This window comes from Onychomys torridus, chromosome 4 (assembly GCF_903995425.1).
Source record: "Onychomys torridus chromosome 4, mOncTor1.1, whole genome shotgun sequence".
NCBI lineage: Eukaryota > Metazoa > Chordata > Mammalia > Rodentia > Cricetidae > Onychomys > Onychomys torridus.
Window position 1 is genome coordinate 153536130 of NC_050446.1, and position 20567 is coordinate 153556696.

At 39.8% G+C, this 20567-nt stretch overlaps 1 protein-coding gene across 1 annotated transcript in view; it reads left to right on the forward strand.

The window, feature by feature from the left end:
* Positions 1 to 20567, forward strand: part of LOC118581978 (protein sel-1 homolog 2) — a gene marked incomplete at its 3' end in the record, with an annotated part of 105966 nt that overhangs the window by 38102 nt on the left and 47297 nt on the right. Inside the window, exons 2-3 of the mRNA XM_036184366.1 lie at positions 2844 to 2899; positions 18476 to 18644. Coding sequence (XP_036040259.1) covers positions 2844 to 2899; positions 18476 to 18644 — 225 coding nt within the window. The remainder of the gene's footprint in view (positions 1 to 2843; positions 2900 to 18475; positions 18645 to 20567) is intronic.

The following is a 20567-nucleotide window of genomic DNA, read 5'->3' on the forward strand; positions in this document are numbered from 1 at the left end:
GAGAAAGACAAATACTGCATGTTGCTCTTATATGCAGATCCTACCTTCTAATTTGTGTGTGTGTGTGTGTGTTTGTGTATGTGTGTGTATGTATACAATGAAGGGTTTTTTTTTTTTTTCAGCAACAAAGAAGAGTGAATATAGTTTTCAAGGAAATGCATGTAGCTGAAAGTAATCATGTTAGGTGAATAAGCCAGTCCTAGAAAACAAGCATTGTATGTTTTCTTTGATCTGTGGTCCCTAGACTTGATGTAAATGCACAAAATCATATATGTATGTATATATGACATTAAAGTAGAAGTAAACTTGTCTAAGGGAACAAGGGACTAAATAGAGGAGGAAAGCTTAGAAAAGGGAAGGTGTGGTGTAGGGAAGGAATATATTCAATATATAATATATAATTAGATGAAAGTATCCCTATGTAACACAGTACTGTGTATAATGAATATACATAAAGGAAAGGATATTGGGACTGGCAAGACGGTTCATTGAGTAAAGGCACTGGTGATCAGAGTTTGACTCACATGGTAGAAAAGAGAAAGCTGAACATTTCCTAAGTCCTCATATTCATTGTGGCACATATGTGCGCACACACACACACACACACACACACACACACACACACTTAGTAAAAATTTATTTACAAATTTAAAGCCAATATGGTTAAAATACTACTAAACATAGGCAGGAAGAGGAAACACAGAGATCAAAAAAGAAACTAAGGGGAAAAAAACATTTTCCCCAAATGAAAAATGTTTTAACAAAATTATCCAAATAAAGCATAAATAAAAATTAAATACAACACAGCCCATTAATATTCAGCCTTCCTGTATGGTAAAGGTGCATTTTTTTTTCTTGGCCTTTGCTCTCTCTGAAGGTGTAGCAGGCCCCCTCTGGGTAGTCCCTGGTCTCAGGTCTTCAAGGTACCTCAGTTTTTAAGAATAGATAGTTTTTTATTTATAAAATAAAACCATTTTAAGAATAGTTTCTCTCTTAAGGTGGTGCAGACCATGGCATAGCCTTGTGGAATTGCTGTATTAGTCAAGGGTTTCTAGAAGAAGAACAGAACTTAGAGAATAATTATATATATGGTGGATTTATTAAAATGGCTTACAGGCCATGTTCAGCTAGTCCAACAATGACTGTCTATCAATAAAAGTTCCAAGAATCCAGTAGTTGTTCAGTCCATGAGGCTGGATTTCTCAGCTGGTCTTCAGTATATACCAGAATTCCAAGGAAGCAGTCCATAATTGCAGTGAAAAAATGGACTTGCCAGTGAGAGCAAGCTGGCAAAGAGAAAGCTTCCTTCTTCCATGTCCTTTATATTGGCTGCCAGCAAAAGGTACAGCCCAGAACAAAGGTGGGCCCTCCCACCTCAAAAGATCTGCATTAAAGTTATACCTTCCCACTTCAGAGATCTGGATTAGAAGTGGGTCTTCCAACTTCAAATAATTTAGTTACTTAAAAGAAATCCCTCACAGGTGTATGTGTATTTTAGGTTAATTCCAGATGTAGTCAAGTAGACAACCAAGAATAGCCACAGTTGAGCTCTCAAAAGCTAAGATTATCAGCATAAGACTTGGCCCATCAACATTCTGTCACAGAAGAGGGAGGGGATCATGAGATGCCATCCCTCCACAAAGATATAAATACAGTTAATGAAAAGGCCTTGTCTTCAATCACATAGCACTATTTTAGCACATGTAAATAACTCCTTAATCAACTATGCTCCTGTAAACATCCTAATTAAACTCAGTGGATCATAAAGAAATGGGGGCAGAGGGAGGGAGGAAAAAAAAGGGAGGGAGAAGGGAGAGGGGAGGAGGGGGAAAAAGGGGGAGAGGGAGACAGGAAGAGAGAGAAAAAGAGAGAGGGAGAGAAAAGGATGAGGGGAGAGAGAGGTAGAGGACAATGGTCCATTAATAGAAGAACTGGTTGGGAAAGAAAAAGGGCTGAGCAGTAGCACTGGGTGGCAGGCAAGAAAGGGTTGAGAGATGTGTGTGAATGTGCTCAGAATACTCTGTGTGTGTGTGTGTGTGTGTGTGTGTGTGTGTGTGTGTGTGTGTGTGTGTGTGTGTGAAAGTGTCATAATGAAACCTACCATTACATATAATTAATATATGCAAGTAAAACATGGCGGGGGGAAGGCCATGTTCAGCAGCCCTCAAGCGGTATGTCATGACAAAATGTTATCTTTCTCCTGCTGACTGATCCACCAGTGTGATCCCTGTCTCATCTGCACTGGCCACTGGAGCTGATGTTCCTGGGAGCCTGGCTTGTTGTGAGAAGGGAAGCCTGGCCTCCATCAGGCTTCCCTTTGGAAGCAGCTTCTGGGTCCTCCTCAGGTTCTTGCTTGTCTGCATCTTGTGTTTTATGTATTTTTCCCTGTTATTTTCCCTATCTTTTTGCTACCTTTGTGGGTTTCCAAAACTTTTCTTCTATTTCCCTTTGCAATAAAGTCATTTTTTTAATTCTTTTTTACTCTCTTCCTTCACTGCCTTAAAGGCTTCCTCTAGTCAACTGCCTAAGCCTCTGTGACTTACAGCTTCAAACAACCAACCAACTAGCTCAGAGTACTTTCCACAACTGTATCCAGTGCTATCACTTGTAGACCCCATGCATCTTAGGTCGGTTTCTAAACGCTTCATTGAAGAAGATTACAGCTTTAAAAATGATCAACAAAGGGATTATTTTAACATCTCATTAGTAACTCTGGACTGTAAAGCATCTCAAGTATTACAATGCAAGCTCTAACACTCCAAGAAAGTTTTTAAACTAGAAATTGCATTTTGTGAATGTTTTTGATGTCTTCAAATTTTATAGAAATGCTCTGTATATTGCAGATACTGAAGCAGAAAGATATAATAAAAAACAAAAAGAAATGAATGTCACCACACAGGTAAATATTTTTACTAAATCATTTTTTCAATAGAAAATTTTGATTATAGGCACTGATAATAGTGTGTATTCAGTATGCTCCGAATTTCTCAAACAGATAATTAGCTATTGTTGCATTTTTACTTTGAAAAATTCTCACTCGGTAGTATTTCTTCCTTCAGAGAAGACTGTTCACTGGGCTGAGCCTTTCCCTGGGCTCTGGCTGGCCTGCAGCCCTCAGTGTTTAAACAGAAAGGTCTCAAGTGCTTTAGTAACCTCAGAGTGTCCTCTGGCATCTTAGAGGGAGGGGATTCAATTCTTCACTCTACTCTCAGCCCAGCGACTAGTGTAAGGTTGTATGTAAGTCATTTGCAGACATGCCTTTGCTTGAAACCTGTTATTGCTCAAGATGCAGATGTATCTCTGACCCATAAATGTCCTCTCATTGCCTAGAATAGTTAGGAACCTACCCTCGGTATATAACCCTGGCAAGAAGAAATCCTAAACGGTTCTCTAGGAGCACTCAACATACTCAAAGTACCAAACACACTGCCTTTGTATCAAAGACAAAGGAGGAGTGTGCCAAGTCAGCTTGTCGGTGCACTGTAGCTCTCCCAGTTCTTTGGTTTATGTTTTCTAAAATATCCCTAAAACAGCCTCAAAGAGCCTAGACTTAAGAGGTGAAGAGATCGAAGGCCAAAGACTTAGCTCCAAGCTTGGGGCAGTGTTTCATGGCTCCTTAACAACAAAGTGAGCCGGCCTTGCTGAATATATTGTCACCATTTACACCACCATTGCAGAACAGGAAGGTCTGGGCTATCTTTTCATGACAATGACAACTAATGTTCCAACAACAAAACCACCAAATCAATACTGTCCTTTCCCTAGTTTTCCCTTTCGGACTTTCTTTCTGACTTTAACATGCTACAGTCCACAAAAGCTATCTACTCTGCCCCCGAAACACTCACATATTCTCTCTCTCTCTCTCTCTCTCTCTCTCTCTCTCTCTCTCTCTCTCTCTCTCTCTCTCTCTCTGCTTAAAGCAGTGATTCTCAACCTTCCTAATGCTGCAACTCTTTAATACAGTTTCTCATGTTGCAGTGAACCCCTCAACCACAAAATTATTTTCATTGTTACTTCATAACTGTAATTTTGCTACTGTTATGAATTGTAATGTAAATATATGGTATGCAGATGGTCTTAGGTGACCCTTGTGAAAGGGTCATTAGACCCCCCCACCAAGAGGTCACAACCCACAGGTTGAGAACCATTGGCTTAAAGTTAATGATTCTTGTGTTAATGACTCAGTACTTTCAGAAGCTCTGTATATTATTCCCTTCAGTATTAAAGAATGACCAACACAGGCATGATGACACATGCATCTGATCCCAGCATTCAGGAGACAGTGACAGGAGCATTGTCACAAGTTCAAGACCAGCCTGATCTACATAGCAAGTTTCAGGCCAGCTAGGGCTAAACAGTGTGAATTTGTCTCCAAGTGATAAAAAACAAAGTAATAAAATAACAGTGATCATAGAGGTGATAAACTCTTGGGTGTTTGATAGAATAGTAGTATGAGGGAATCACAAAGGCCTGCTAAAAGAACAACTCAAGTGCATGATTGATGGGCTACTGTGGCAACAATCACAACCAATAACACTCCAAAGTGGAGAAGCAGCGATGTTGTCCTCAGCATAGAGCAGCTCCCTTCTCAACTCACCTAATGTCATTTGTTCTTACTGTGCTATTAACATTGCGGTCCAATAAATAATTCCACTTTTGAAAAAGGCACATTTCCAAAGCCATGATTTATGATGTAGTCCGAGTTTATATTTGGAGTTGTGTCCTCATAGGTATACAATATTTTAAACTTTATCAGATCCCTTCACATGTACTATTCATTCTTCTTAATGCCTTTGTGTAGAATTGGTTATTCAAATGCTTATCTACAACTTGAAAATGGGAATAGCCTAGCCCATTAAAAATGTAAGAATCTTAGGATTACAAGAGTTCAGTGTATTCATTCATCAGACACAATGACTATTATGTACCACACAATAGCTCTAATTCAGAGTTTTCAAAAGGTTCTAAATGTTATTTTATGTTTTCCAGACCTCTATTTGATAACACTTCTTTGAGCTTCTGGTGTATAATATGGTATCTTATTCAGCTTTCCCCAGCCACGTCTTTGCATGTGATAGATACAATAAAAGTGTACATATTTAATTAAAGGTGCTTCCATCTGTTCAAGGCTTGGTCATAAAATGCCTGCAGTCTTCAACCTCTGGACATTTGGTCTCTTTCAGACCACCCATCTTGTATCATACTTTTCCAGATAGTACCTTCCCCTTTATCTCTAACTGGAATCTGGCTATCTCCTAAGCACTTCTTGCCCTGGTACCCTCTAGAACATTGTTTCCCACAGTCCATTTGTTCTGGTCCAGGATGGGGCAGTACACATCTGTAGCCCTTTATATTTGTTCAGTTGTTGGAATGTACGGAGATGAGGCAGAAGGGCAGCTCTGGTCTTTCTGTTTTCACTTTACTCTTGCACATTGGTAGCATGAAAATGTGCAATAAAATGATCAGCAACTGCTTTGCCAAAAGAAAGCTATTTGTCCTTTTTTATTAAAATTTTGCTAGGGTACAAAATAACAGGTTTTGTTGCGTATTTGTCACACGTATGTGTCATTGTAGTTTTTTCCTAGCGTATTTGTCACACGTATGTGTCATTGTAGTTTTTTCCTAGCATGTCCTCATTGACCTACCCTATCTCTTATAGATCCTCCTTGCTGATTTTTGTCATTATATCCTAAATATCCCCACCACTGCCTTCAGGCCATAAGTATTCTATTACACTCTCCCTACCCCTCAAGATCTCTTCCTCCACTATCCTGGACCCCTTTCTAGTTCTGTGATACACACACACACACACACACACACACACACACACACACACATACACACACACACACACACACACACACACACACACCCATTCACAACACTTGTTCATGTCCCATTGTACAACCTCAGATGTTATAGATTACCCTGGAAGAGACTGTTGTTTTCAAACACATTAATTTCAAACATTAATTCAGAAATATATGGATATTCACACAAAGAGGTTGAAATAAAGAATAGGAGTAACATCAGAGCAAGCTCGATATGATTTTCCCACCTTGAGTTTTCCTCAACCCTTCTTCCATCATATAGATTCTTATGTTTAGTCTCTTGATCATATCTCAGACTTCTTGGATGCTATAGTCATACTTTTTTTTCTTTATTAATCTTTGAATGTAGTATTTGCTAGATCTTGTCTTCCACCTCTGACAGCTTTCCTACTGACTGGCACAGTCAAGTACTGATGCTTTCCACTGTATTTTTTGTTTGAATCATTGATTTTTTTTTTAAATCCCATGTTTCTATTTGTTTGGCTTTTTATTGTTGTTGTTGCTGCTGGATTTTTATTCTACATCAGTGACTTTTTTCATATATCTTACTGATATTTTCCACATCAGTGACTTTTTTCATATATCTTACTGATATTTTCCACATCAGTGACTTTTTCACATATCTTTCTGATATTTTCCACATCAGTGACTTTTTCACATATCTTACTGATATTTTTCACATCAGCGACTTTTTCGTATATCTTTCTGATATTTTCCACATCAGTGACTTTTTCATATATCTTCCTGACATTCTCATTCATTTGCTCATCTTTCTTCTATGTTGCTAACTTTCCTTTCTAGGTCCTTTGTAGTTGGAGTTTACTCTAGTCCCGCTCAAACCCACAGCCACTCAGACCCAAATAAACACACAGACACTTACATTATTTAAATTGTTTGGCCTAATGGCTCAGGCTTCTTGCTATCTAGTTCTTATATCTTAACTTAACCCATTTCCATTCATCTATAAGTTGCCATATGGCTTGTGCCTTACTGGTACCTTACATCTTCTCATAGCAGAAGCGGCTGGCAGTGTCTTCTGACTCAGCCTTCTACCTCCCAGAATTTTCTTCTCTACTTATCCTGCCCACACTATACTTCCTGCCTGGCTACTGGCCAATTGGAATTATTTATCAATCAATCAGAGCCCCACATTCACAGCATCCCCAGCAGTCCTTGGTTGAATTTATCAACTCATTTGAATCCTCTTTGATGTGGTTGGCCAATTTCACCAGAAAACTTTTAAGTATTTATCTGGCATGTTACTTATTTTATAATCTTTTAATCCAGTACTTAAGGAATCATGATCTCCTGGAGACATCATGTTGCCTTGTTTTTTCATGTTTCTTGTATGTCTGCATTGTGATTTTCTGATCTGTTGGTTTGGGTATCTTTTCTAGTATTATTTGGGGAGCTTCTTGAGATTTCTACTCTTGAGGTCTCAATTAGCAGTACCACTCAGAGAGGAGAAAGCAGTTCTAACAGCAACACAATCAAACTGTACAAGATACAAGAATACATTTAAAAACAATTAAAACTCAATAATACATTACCAAAAAACATAAAACAGAAAATTGCAAAACTACTGTAGAACATGATATGGACTTAAAAATTATTTAAAGTGTAGAAATAGTAAAATTACTGAAATAAAGAAAGAAGGCATAGAAAAGGGATTTGAGGAATACATAGTAGGTAAAAGTAAGGGAAATGAAAAAGAGGAGTAGAGAGAAATATTATCAGGGAGAAAAGTGAAATAGTAGAGAAAATTTAAAAAACAAAACCCAAACATGTCCCATTAATAAATATTATTCAGAAACAAAATTAGATAGATAAATGTAAGAAGAGAAATAATACGCCAAGGATTTTCTTTTTTAATGATGAATGTATAAAAGGAATGAAAATAGAAACACAAAATTTTAAAGTATAACAAAGTAAAAACCCTGCTGAAAGTATAGGAAAACAGATAAGGTTGATCATAGGGGGTCCAAAAATAAATAAAAAGAAGGAAAAAAACACATGAAGTGTTGGCACAGCTCTTTCTGGGGCATCAGAACTGAGTGATGGCTAGTTTATGCACAGGAGTGAGGAGAGACCCTTTGAATTCATGGACTCTTAGCCTTCCTGTGGCTTAGACTGTTGCACCTGCATTGGACAAGTGACCAATGGTCACCAGAGTTTTCTTGTATTGTCAGTTTCCCTTCGTTACATGGAAGGGTCCTGTACTGGCCACATTTCTGTGGGCTGGCCAGGTTCTCCCATCCTCCTGAGACTCCTCAAATTGTATCACATTGGTGGCTATTATAATGAGGGGGGTCTCACAGCACTGAAATCTGTACATCAGCATAGGTGTCTTCATAGTTCTATGCCCCTCTATGTATGATTCACCCTACTAGAGGGATGCAGCTGTGGGTGTCCAGAATTCAGCTTGAGCTTCCAGGTCTGGGCCTTTATGGTAGGGAATGGCAGATAGGGGGCTCCAGAGGTTGTTTCTTCTGTTGCTCTCTACTTCAGGGCTATCAAACTCCAGGACTGGTGGCAGTTGGGGTGATCTGCTCCTGGCTCCCAAGGTAAAGCTACCTTTCCCTGTGTTATTTGCTGTTTGAGAGGTACCTTTTGCTGCATACTTCTCTTCTGAACAGTGTCCAAGCTTTCCACAGTTGCCTCTAATGGCACTCTCATCCTGGGCTGTGGTAGGCTCTCTGCTCTCAGGCACCCAGAGTTGGCTCAGATTGAGATAGAAGATTCCCTCTCAAGATGACATGCAATCATTGCCTCCAAGTTGTACAGAGTGACAAAATGGGCTTCTCCTCCTCCTCCTCCTCCTCCTCCTCCTCCTCCTCCTCCTCCTCCTCCTCCTTCTCTGCTGACCCATTTGCTAGAGGAATCCCCGTCTCAGCAATATCTACGACTTATATGGCATGATCACACATACCTGTTATCTGAGAACTTGGGAGACAGCAGCAGGAAAATCAAGGTCAGACTGGTCTACATAGGAAGTTCCAGGCCAGCTAGAACTGCCTGGCAAAATCTTCTCTTAAGAGACAAGAAAAATAAAACAAGCAAACAATAACTCTCCTAACTGGATCTACAGCGTACGAGTATTGTGAGCCTGCCCTAAGGGCAGGGCACCAGTCTCTTCTCGTTAAAGCTCCATGTTACCTTCTGAATGAGAATCCCCCTCTCACTTCCAGGGAGCCACTGAACTGGAACTGTTAGCTCAGTTAACATCCGTGCATCACCCATCATTTTCTATGTAGTTTGGGGGTAGCCTATCACTACCTTTGTGATTTCCCAAAGTTCTCCTTTTCTTTTTGGAGAAGAGCCATCTTTTTCTTATTTTGACTCTTCACCTGGGTCACACAGAGGCAGCTTCTTGTCTGACATCATTCCCAGAAGTCTAAGAGGAAGACTTTTTTTTTTTTAAACAAAGGTTATTTCTTCTCTATTGAGGAGCAGGCATTTTCTTTAAAGATAGTGGTACTTACTGCATTTAACATATTTGCCTTGCTAAAATAAAACCCTTAGTCATGTTAGACAACATATCTTAAGATCATTTTCTAGTCCTAATTGGAAATAGTCTAGAGAAATGAGGAATGCTAAGATGATTACCAAAAGCCCCTTTGCTTCAATTTAAGCAACTCAAAGATGAAATTTTTACTTTGAGGAGAACTTCTAAAATAGAGTCTAATGTTCAGAATTACCCATCGTCTTTTCTGTCAAACACATGCTGTATACATGTATTTAAGACTTAGAGAAAGGGTGATCTGATACAGTTTAAATTCTTGATTGAAAGCCCTAACAGAAACAGCATCTGCTCTCTGCAAGTTTTGGCTCTGTGCTATGTGGGCACACATTGTCACTGTTGGATGAGTGACACACATTTCCATGTTACTTTATTTGCGTGCTTTGATTTCTTTTTGCTTTCAACTTTCTTCCGCTGTTGCCCAGAGCAGGGACTCTGTATCTTTACCTGGCAGTAGATTCTGACAGGAGATGTGTCAGACCACAGGAGAGTGGGTTTCACACACACACACACACCCAGAGCTTCTGCTTCTGTACTTAAGGTGGAGCCAAGAATCTGCATCCCTTACTCCTAGGTGATGCCAAGGCAGCTGTTCCAGGACCATGTTTTGAGAATCAGTGATCTAGTGAAACCAAGTGCTTCTACAGAAAATGCCACTTTCTTCTCTCTTCTTCTTCCTGACTACTGTTGCATACACTGGCCTTTCTCTGATGATGTCTGGAATGCAAGTGTTCATACTTTAGAAATATGATGGCTTAAACACGGCACATGGAATCTCCATCTGTACACACTAGGAAGTTGAAATTCATCTCCTCATTCTTATTGAACCAGTGGCAGCAGCCTGTGTTCTTTCTGCCATCTCATGCATCCACCTAAACCGGGGCCACTCATGAGGGAGACTGATCTCATCTTGCTATGTCACTCACTTGCCCTCATGAGTGACTTCAGTAAGCTGTTAACTTCACATCGCATCCACTCTTTTCCCAGGAAGTATTTGTGAGACATGATGTAGTGTATCAGAGCCAAGAAGTGGTGATTGCTGAGGGGTAAGAGCTAGAAATGTCAGAAGGAAAATAGACAGTTAAGGAAAGTCAGAAATGTCTTTTGAATGTAGCACCCTGGAAAAGTCACTAGAAGGTAAAGAATCATCACTGTGCATTTTTTTTTTTTAACTTTTCACCTGTTTATCATTTACAAAGAACAAGGCTCCTGTCCCAACTCATTACTGGCATGACTCACTCTTGGAGAAGCAATTTCTGTTCTCCATATAGAGTGTAGTTCCACACCCGATAGTTCTCAACCTCTGGGTCATGACACCCTTTGGGTCTAACAACCCTTTCACCTAAGGCCATGAGGAAACACAGATATTTACATTATGATTCATATCAGTAGCAAAATTACAGTTATGATACAGCAACAAAAATAATTTCATATGTGGGGATCACTACAACATGAACTGTGTTACAGGGTCGCAGAATTAGGAAGGCTGAGAACCACTGTTTCAGATGCATTACAAGCATGCAGAGGAAGACAGGGAGGGTCTGAGTCCCTCACTAATGCAGCTCTGCCTCCACTCCGTTCAGCTAGTTAAACAAAACTGCAAGAGATTATCTTTGACTTTGTCCTTTCTCCTGCATCTGCATCCAGTCCCTCTCTGGTTCCTCTCTGTGCTACTTCTGAAGCATCCTTTGTCTGCCCGTGTAGTTTCCCGCCATTGCTTCTGTGCTCATCAGCGTCAAGCCTTTCTTCACCCAGTCGCCTGCTACAGTTTCCACACTGTTCTCCCTGCTCCCTCTCTCTGCAGTCTGTTGCTCACCTCAGTCAGAACTGTCCTTGCAAAGTGTAAAGCAGAGTGTGTCACTGTGAACTGTGCAGTGAGAGCTACCTGCATGAATGAAACCCCAGCTCCCTACTCTCCTGTATAGAACCCCCGCCTCCCTATGTGACTGTGCTCTGTAATTCTCTCCTTAGCTCACATTCAGTCAGGGCCTCATTCTCGTTCCTAAGACATAACTGATTGGTCCCACATGGGGTACTGTCATTTGCTTTTCCTTCTGCTGGGGAGGCTCTGCCTCCGTATCTGTTCACTACTACTCTTTGTCATTAACTTGTTGGCTGCAAAGTCACCTCTACAGCAAGGCACCCTGTCTAATCTAGTTAGGACCGTTCCCTCCTTGCCCTTGTGTCTTGTTTAATTCCCTTCACAGCATGCATCGATCTCTGAAACTAACCTGATCATTTTTTTTACTGGTTATTGTTAGTGTTTTTCTTCTCACAAGCTAATGGAAAGTCCCAAGGAGCAGCAAGTATCTCAGCCCCTCTTGCCATTGTCTCTTCAATTCTTAGAGACAGCAAGTGTGAACAAAGGAATCATTGCTAAAGGGCAGTGAGTTGCTTATTTCACATTCGTTAACTCCCAAAAGCTATACAAGAAGACTACTACAACCCTTCAGTCACTAGTCATGGTTTTTTTTCTTTATGAAATTCTATTAAAAAATAAATGTGGGATTTGTGGACCAACTGACATTTTCAGCATCAAATAAACACAGCCCAGATAGCAATTCAAAATGTTAAAATTACTGTATAATATTCTTGGCTAAAATTAGTGCAATTACTACCAAAAAGAATTTAACTATTTTACTTAAGATATTAAGAAAATTGTGGGGTGGTAGTGGTTGTTTTTTTGGTTTTGCTTTTTGGTTGTTCGTTCAGTTTTGGTTTTTTGAAATAAGCTTCCTCTACATAGCCCTGGCTGTCTTGGAACCCACTATGTAGACCAGGCTGGCCTTGAACTCACAGAGATCTGTCTTCTTCTACCTTCTGAGTGCTGGGATTAAAGGTGCCACCATGCCCTGCTCTGCTTTTTTGGGGGAGGTGGTTGTTCTTGGTGGTAGTGACGGTTTTGTTTTGTTTTGTTTTTTATTGAATAACATGCACTGATTTCTCTGGCTGAAGACATAGTTCACTGATGAACAGAGCAAATAAAACAGCTATAGGACCTGCATTCTGGAGGTTTAGAGACACAGAAACTTTTATTTAAACAGAAATATATGGTCAATAAAATATTGATGACAACCAATACTTGGCTATCATATACAAAGCTCTTCCTAGGCATCAACTTATTTGCGTCTCACAATACTTACTGAAATGGACAGTGTTATTATACCCATTTTACAGAGTGGGTAAACTGAGATTAATTATTGAACATAAAATATTACATATTACATATAACATCTCTGTAAAAAATCTATGGCACTTTTACCTTGAGGTAAGGACGGGGATGGGGAATTTGAATAAGTAAAATTTGTGTGCTTTTCAGAGTAAAGCCAATTATCATTCAGACAAAACATGGAAATACATCAATTCTAGTGGCCAGATTCTTGAATTAGAAGCTTTTTCAGAATGCTAGGACTATTTCTATATATTTTGTTTGCCTTTATCCGAGTATTTAAGACAGGATTCTGCTGTGGAAATATCTATAGGCACAAAACAACAACAAACAAACTATAATTTAGCTACAGATTAGGATTGAATGTAGAGCAAGATAAATTCTTCTTTTCCTCAGAGTCCATCAATATTTGAGTCTCTCATGTGAAAAGATTCCCTACTATGCCTGTGATTTAAGGGAAGAGGGACTACTGTGAAATATATAAATCTATACATTTATTCGGCTCTCCTCTACACAAGATAATATATTTTAAATAAAAAAGTACACTAAGAAGTTTACAAAATGTATAGTTAACTGAGTAGATAAAGTGTAAATGTACGATATAAAATGATGTCACTTTATGGCCGGACAGTGATGATGCATGCCTTTGATCCCAGCACTGGGGAAGCAGAAGCAGATGGATCTCTGTGAGTTCCAGGCCTTGTCTTAAAAAACATACATGTCACTTTAGAGACAGGAGCAGTGAACTAGTACTATCCAAGAAGGAAGTATCCCAAGTTCAGAGGGAGGGCACTGTGGTCCACAGGGTCATGAGGATGGCCCTGGGAAGGAGCTAGACCTGGGTCTTGAGACAGGAGAGATACTAGGCATAACGGTAACAAGGGACAATGGAAGATACAGATATGTAGGCAAGAACAAGGAAGTGGGGACAGACCTATATTGTTTAGGGACTAGTGAGTGTAAGACAGACTGCCCAGAATGGCTGCATGTGTGTGGGAGGGCTACTGCAAAAAGGAAGACTCCGGAGATCAATATTAGCATTTAGACAGAGGAGCTGGATTGTATTCTGCTGTGGCTGTGGGCTAAGGGCTTCTAAATTGGGTAGGATGTGTCCATGGGATATTTCGGAAGAACTCCCCCATTGTGAATCTTCCCGATGCAGGAGAGTAAAGAGGGTGTGGGAAAGGTGAGGAGAACTGAACTCTTCAACACAGCTTGCGTCTGACGAAAACACTCCCTGGCAGTTTAAAAACAGACTTGCACAAACTTCTTCCCCCTTTCAGTTTTCCGTTCACAGGATAAAGTACACCTTCCAAGTCCTTCAACAGAAACTCCTCCATGCAAACGCTCCTGCCTACCCAGACCCCGGCCTCTGTTACTCCTCCATCATCAGCTTCAGTTCGCACCTGGTTTATCCCAACTGACCTCCTCTTTACCCCAGGCTCTCTCCAATACATAATATTCTCCGACAGCAACCAGCGACTCCTGGAAATTAAAACCAATCACTGACGAACACTCCTCGGCTCAGGTCTCCTGTTCACAGGGAACACCATGCACAGCCCTGGTCCTGGCTTCAGAGCCGCCCCTCTGCCTCATGGGCCACCACGCTTCAGCTGCCCCGTCTTCCCGCAGCTCCGTGTGTCCTGACCTTGTCTTCCTCTCCTTCGTGAGACATTTGTATGACTAGTTCTGTCTCTTCCCACAGGGGTCCACTCACAGGAAAATGTGTCCCTAGGCCCCCGAGATGCAATAATACTAACTTTTAAAACCTCATTCTATCACTTGGCTGTTATCTTCCCAACCAGAACATAATGTTTTGAAAGGTAGAGACTTTTTATTCACAGTTGTAGCTCCCAACTTTTGATGTCTTTGAAAATCATAGAAAGGCTTTCTAGTGCTTGTCCCAGCTGACTGCTCTACTTGCTTTGAGAGAATGAGAGAGGAAAACCACTCAGAAAACACTATCGAAAAAGGAGGTCGAGACATTAGGCCATCAGAGGCATTAGCAGACATTAGTCAAGCTCTTACTGCCTCCTCAACTAGATGCTAGAACTTTTTATTTTTATTTTTATTTTTTTAGTTTTTCAAGACAGAGTTTTTCTATATAGCTCTAGCTATCCTGAAACTTGCTCTGTAGTCCAGGCTGGCCTAGAACTCAGAGACACACTTACCTCTGTCCTCCCTCCCCTAAGCTCTGGGATTAATGGAGTGAGCCACCACTGCCTAACACTAACTATTTTGCATTGATGTTTTAAATACCATTCTTTTAGTAGCATTGCATATTGTCTGTCAGTGGTGGTTCTTCAGGCAGGGAGCACAGCCCCATGCAACATCCTGAGGACTTCTATTTAGAGACTTCCACTCAGGTAAACCCAGTTCCTTAACTTCACCATGGAAAGGAATTTCAGGATGAGCCAGCATGAAGCAGAGTCACAGTTTATTAGGAGATTTTTAAACTAAACATAGATTTTTGCACAGGAGTTAATAGAAATCTTTCTAGGGAAAGATACAACCTCGAGCTACTTATGGGAGTGGACTTCTTAAAGAAAAACCAACCTTTGCTGTCTTTACAGTATACATATATATATAATATATACACATATATAATAGTATATATACACATATATTATTTATATATGATTTTTGTGGTGTCTGAAATTACCTTCAAAGGTTGCTAAGGAAATGTATTGAGATCATGGGATGGTTCCTGGGCACACTATAGAGGATTGTAGCTTATAATGTAAAACCTAGATCATGGGGATACAGAAAGTTTGGATATTTTCATTGCAAACACAGTCAATAATTTTGTTTGTAAGATTCCCAGGAAATAACTGAGAGAGAAGAAAGGCCATAGTCAAGATCATACACTCAGGCCCTAAGCCTGGTTTGTTGCTATCTTAACATTCCTAATAGAAAAAAAATGTATAATAAATATAAATGTATCTTATAATAGAAGGAATTTTTTCTCTGTGTCAAAACACTTCACAGTAAATGTTAATTATGTGGATCTCTCTCTCTCTCTCTCTCTCTCTCTCTCTCTCTCTCGTGTATGTGTGTGTGTGTGTGTGTGTGTGTGTGTAGTTGCATGTGTGTATGTGTAGTTGCATGTGTTTGTGTGTACAGAAGTCAAAGGACAACTCGAGAGAATTGTTCTCTCTTTCCACCATGAGATGTAGGTTCTAGGGACTGAATTCAAGTCACCAGTCTCAAAGGCGGGTGGCTCTTTATACTGAGCAATACTGCCAGGTAGAATACTGGGATACTTCATGGAATATGCTAGAATAGCTGATCTTCAGCTAAAAGTCAAGTGAAGCTTTAGATTCTAGAGTAAAAGACTCCCTTTCCGTGCCCCCCAAATTTTCCAGCTTTTCTTTCCTGCCTGAAGATGATGATCTTGTGAAGGCAAGGCATGCAGGAAGCTCCTGTTCTGGCTTCCCAGTACCAAGAGAACACTTCCCAGCCTTTTACATTTTCATTGACTAGAAAGTGGCTGACAGCACTATGGATTCCTTTCAGGTCTGACCTAATACAAAAAGAAAGGAAGGAAGGAAGGAAGGAAGGGGAGGGGAGGGGAGGGGAGGGAGGGGAGAGGAAAGGAGGGAGGGAGGGAAGAAGGGAGGGAGGATAGAACTTGGTTTATCTGTTGTGATGGGTTATGTTGACTGTCAATTTGACATGATCTACAATCGCCCAGTGGACAAGCCTCTGGGCACATCTGGGAGGGTGTGGTTAGCCTCTCCACAAGCCTGAGGTATCTTCCTGAGATTAAATAGGGAGTAGGGAGTGGGAAGCGTGGTGATCTGAATGAGAATACCTTCCATAGGCTCTGACTGGCTCCAGCCACCATGCCTGCGGTTGTGCAGCCGATCTGCCCCCAACCATGACAGATTCTTATCCCTGTGGAACAGAAAGCCCAAATAAATCCTTCCTTCTGTAAATTGCCTTGGTCATGGTGCTTTATCACAGCATTAGAAAAGTAACTAATATAATCACACTAAACATGGGCAGCACCATGCTGTAGGCTGGGGCCCCAGTCAGAACAAGAAGGAGTCAAGGACCTGAGTACAAGCACTGGGCTCCCTCTGTTTCTCGCCTGATGAACTGCACCCTGGAACTATGCACCAAAATAAACCTTCCCAATCCTTTCTTCCTTAAATCGGAATATTTTATCACAGCAATAGAAAATTTAATACGCCCATATGTGGTTTATTATTTGATCATAAAAATGAGTGAAATGTTGATATAAGCTACAATGAAGTTTAGCTTTGAAAAGAATCATCCTGCATGGAAACAGTCACACAAGAAGGAAAAACATCACTATGTGATAATGTGCATATGACGAATCCAAATATGGAGATGACAGGGACAGAACATAGATTAAGTAGTTAGGGCTAACAGTAGGACAGATTTGGAAATAAGATGGTGACAGCTAAAGAATTTGTAGTTTCCTCTTGAGGTGATAAAATGTTCTTCTAAAACTGACTGTTGTACATATTTTGTGAATATCTTTAAAAACTGAACTTAACATGTCAAATGGCTAAGTTATTGTAAGTTGATTGTACGTTAGCAAAGCTGAAGTTGTGGTTTTGTTTGGGGACAAGTATTAGTTATTTAGCAGCGCTCTTTCCCTGCGAGGAACACGTCCTGAACACGACAAATCCACAGAAGAGCTGTTTATTAATATAGGATAGGAAGGGACAGACGTGACAGGCCTGTGTGAAACACACACATGAGTGAGAAGAGGAGAGAGAGAGAAGAGAGAGACCTGTGCAAAATGGCGCCAGCTTTTTAGAGAGTGGGCTGCGCATGCATACAGGACCACATGTGGCTACTCCACGCATGCGCGTAGATTACATGGCCATGTGCACACTTTATGCTACCATGTAAAGCCACGGAGTCCTAAGCCACGCAAGATGTTCTGACCTGGAAATGGCTATTTTGAACCAGAAATAACTGGGCGGTCCGCCAGGCAAGCCCAACCGTGTGGACATGTTGTGATTTCCTATCAACAAGGCTCACATATCCTAGCCTGGCCTCAAACTCACTATGTAGAGAGATGACCTTGAACTTTGTATTCTCCTACTAGGTTTATAGGTATACATCATGCCCCATTAAATGTAGAAGTAAGGATCAAACCTAGGGCTTTGAGCATGCAAGGCAAGCACTCTAGCAACTGAGCTACATCCCCAGCCCAACAAAACTGTCTTTTACAAAGCTTTTGCCTAGCACCTTGCCTCTGGATACCCTGGGATTAAGCATTTCAGAAAGCAGGAGTTTAAACTTCTTTGGCAACAGAGGAAAAGAAACATGACCCTTTGTAGAAGCATTAATTGACAAAAGATTCTCATTTAATTTACCCTGAAAAAGGATGTATGTAACTTTCCTTCATAAACCTTCTAAGTTCTTTTTTTAATCTTTATTATTTTATACAATTCAAAACAAATTGCACATACATAACAGAAAAGCTTGTAACCTTAGTTCAAGTAGGTTAATTAGATGATTTCTGGAAAATACACTGGGGAAAGATTTTTTTTTTTTTACACTGAGGAAAGTTTTTTTTGGTTGTTTTTTTTTTTTTTTACATTTTTAAAAGTTGCAACATACATATTTGTTGTACCACATGAGGCAGGATCATCTCCATTTATTTTAGCTCATGTAATTGATATCACCATGACAACTTACCAGGGGGAGAGTAGATTGGTTACATTTTCTTTTTATTTTATTTATAACATTTAGCTTTTAGTGTTTGGCTGCATGGTTCAGATAATAAAACAGATTTCAAAGGGTTTATTTCATCATACATCATGGATGAAATAAATGGCATATGGCAGCAAGACATATGTCATTTTGATGTTAAAAAAGCAAGAATTAGAGTAATCTCACTAAACTTGCATTTGTTTTAGAATTTAAAAAGTCATACAGGAGTGAAGTGAACCCAAATCCTTTTCTTTGTAGGTATCAGTGAGCAAAGTCAAGCAATTTTTATCAAATCTACTGGAACAAGGAAAATCAAGTAAAATAACCAATAAAAGAGAAAATCCCTTAGGAAAAAAGAAGAATCAACATAAATTAAAAATAAAAGGAATTCAAAATAAAGATCTCCTGAAGAGAAATCAACACTATTGTAAGTAGAGCATGCTCCCACATGTCAATCTGAAATGACTAACAAAGATCGTATTTTAGGGCTGCCTCTGATAAAACATAGGCTATGGTCATAAATATTTATATGCACAATAGAGTTACGCTGTCAACTTCTAGGATTTTAACTCAGAATTGAGAATAATATAACAAGCAAGGTTAATAATTATACCTCATGGGAGAAAAATCTCCAAAAGTATATAGGTCCTTATCACTCACTCTGCTAAGAATGACTCTCTTATGCTAAAGGAAACCAAAATGAATGTAACACCCCTTTTGTTCTATGCCAGTAATCGAAGTCTCCATAACAGAAGCACACATGCTTCATAGTTAGACTTCTTGATATAAAAGAAGATTCTAGAAAAATATGGTCTCCACAGAGTCTGTGTGCAGAATTTAAGTGGTGCCCAATCATCTTTAAATTTGTATTCTTTGACAATGTCATGTATTTGTGTAAGGAATTTTGATCACATTCATCCCATAGTCCCTTCTGTTATGCCTCTCATGCCTCTCCTGCTCTCTCTGGAACCAGTAACTTCCCAACATGCCCCCCCTCCTACTTTCATGTTGACACTCAAGCATAAAGTTTAAAAATTATTTTCAACGTTTTATTTAAGCCCAATGCATGCTCTTGTGTAATAGATGGATATGAATTTCTACTTTATTAGCATGTTATTTAAATAGATGCTTGAGAGCTAAAATTGAGAATGAAGAATATCAGTTTTCAGTGATTCTATCAAAATGTGCACATCTAAATTTATTCAAAATGTAAGTCATACATATTGTAATATTTATCTGTCAGTTTTTTTAATGGAGAAATGTGGTTTGCCTTTTATTCAGCATACATTGGCCTTCCTAATATAACCCATACCCATTCTACTACACATGAGCTCTCCCAACAGGATCTTTCGTGTACAATAGGGAACTATAGACACATGGAGCAACTGTGTCAGTCAAAGCCTATGGGAACAGAAGATGCAGTAAAACCACAAAGCTCCCCTAGACGAGTAGCAGGAGTAACATCATCATCTCAAGGCTCCAAAGGCCCTCAGGGTAGTAGTGACTACTAGAATTGAGAATGCAACAAGAGGAGCTTGGAGAAGGCTCTGTGACAGAATTGTGACCCTAGGTCAAGAAAAAATGCCAGGCTACAGAGTTATAGATTGGTAAGCCAAGGAGTATTTACCTTTATCTCACTCTCTGCCTACTCTTTATACTCCCTACTGCCTTTTGACCTAACCTATCCAGAAACTGTCAAAAGGAGTTCACAAGAAAAGCACTCAGGGGGCTTCCAGCACACTGGCTTTTCAGGCAGGCAAATTAGAACATGGACTAGAAAGGACAAAGGCTTTCATTGACATATGATAAATTAAAAGTGAAATTACAGAGCCTTAAAGAGAGAACACCAGAGGTCATCTAGTCTCACATCATTTTTGGTACTCCTAGTAGATAACATGAGATTATCTAAGTACATGAGATTAGCTTCTGGGTCATACAAGGCCCTTGTTATTCCTTTATGCACCCCTTTCTTATAAAGTTCTTAACTTACATGGAACCCACAATGATCTTAGTCCCCTCACATCTCCTGCTAGTCAGGGTCAACTTGTGGTGGGTCGAGTTGGATTTACTAACCATGATATCCTGTATTCTACAGAAAACACTATTGCTATTTCTGACATCAGAGCACAGTGAAGATATAATGTATTCATGACAAATTGAAAGCCTTTACCCATGGAGTCATTTCATTGACTTATTACAGAAGTCAATGATACAGGGCCAAATTTAGAGCCAAGAACTCATAGTAGTCCACTATAAATCTCCAGAATAATATTTACCTGATCATCCAGATACAGTTTTAAATGTGATGAGGTTGAGAAATTTTTATTTGCTGAAATATTTTGAATGGCAT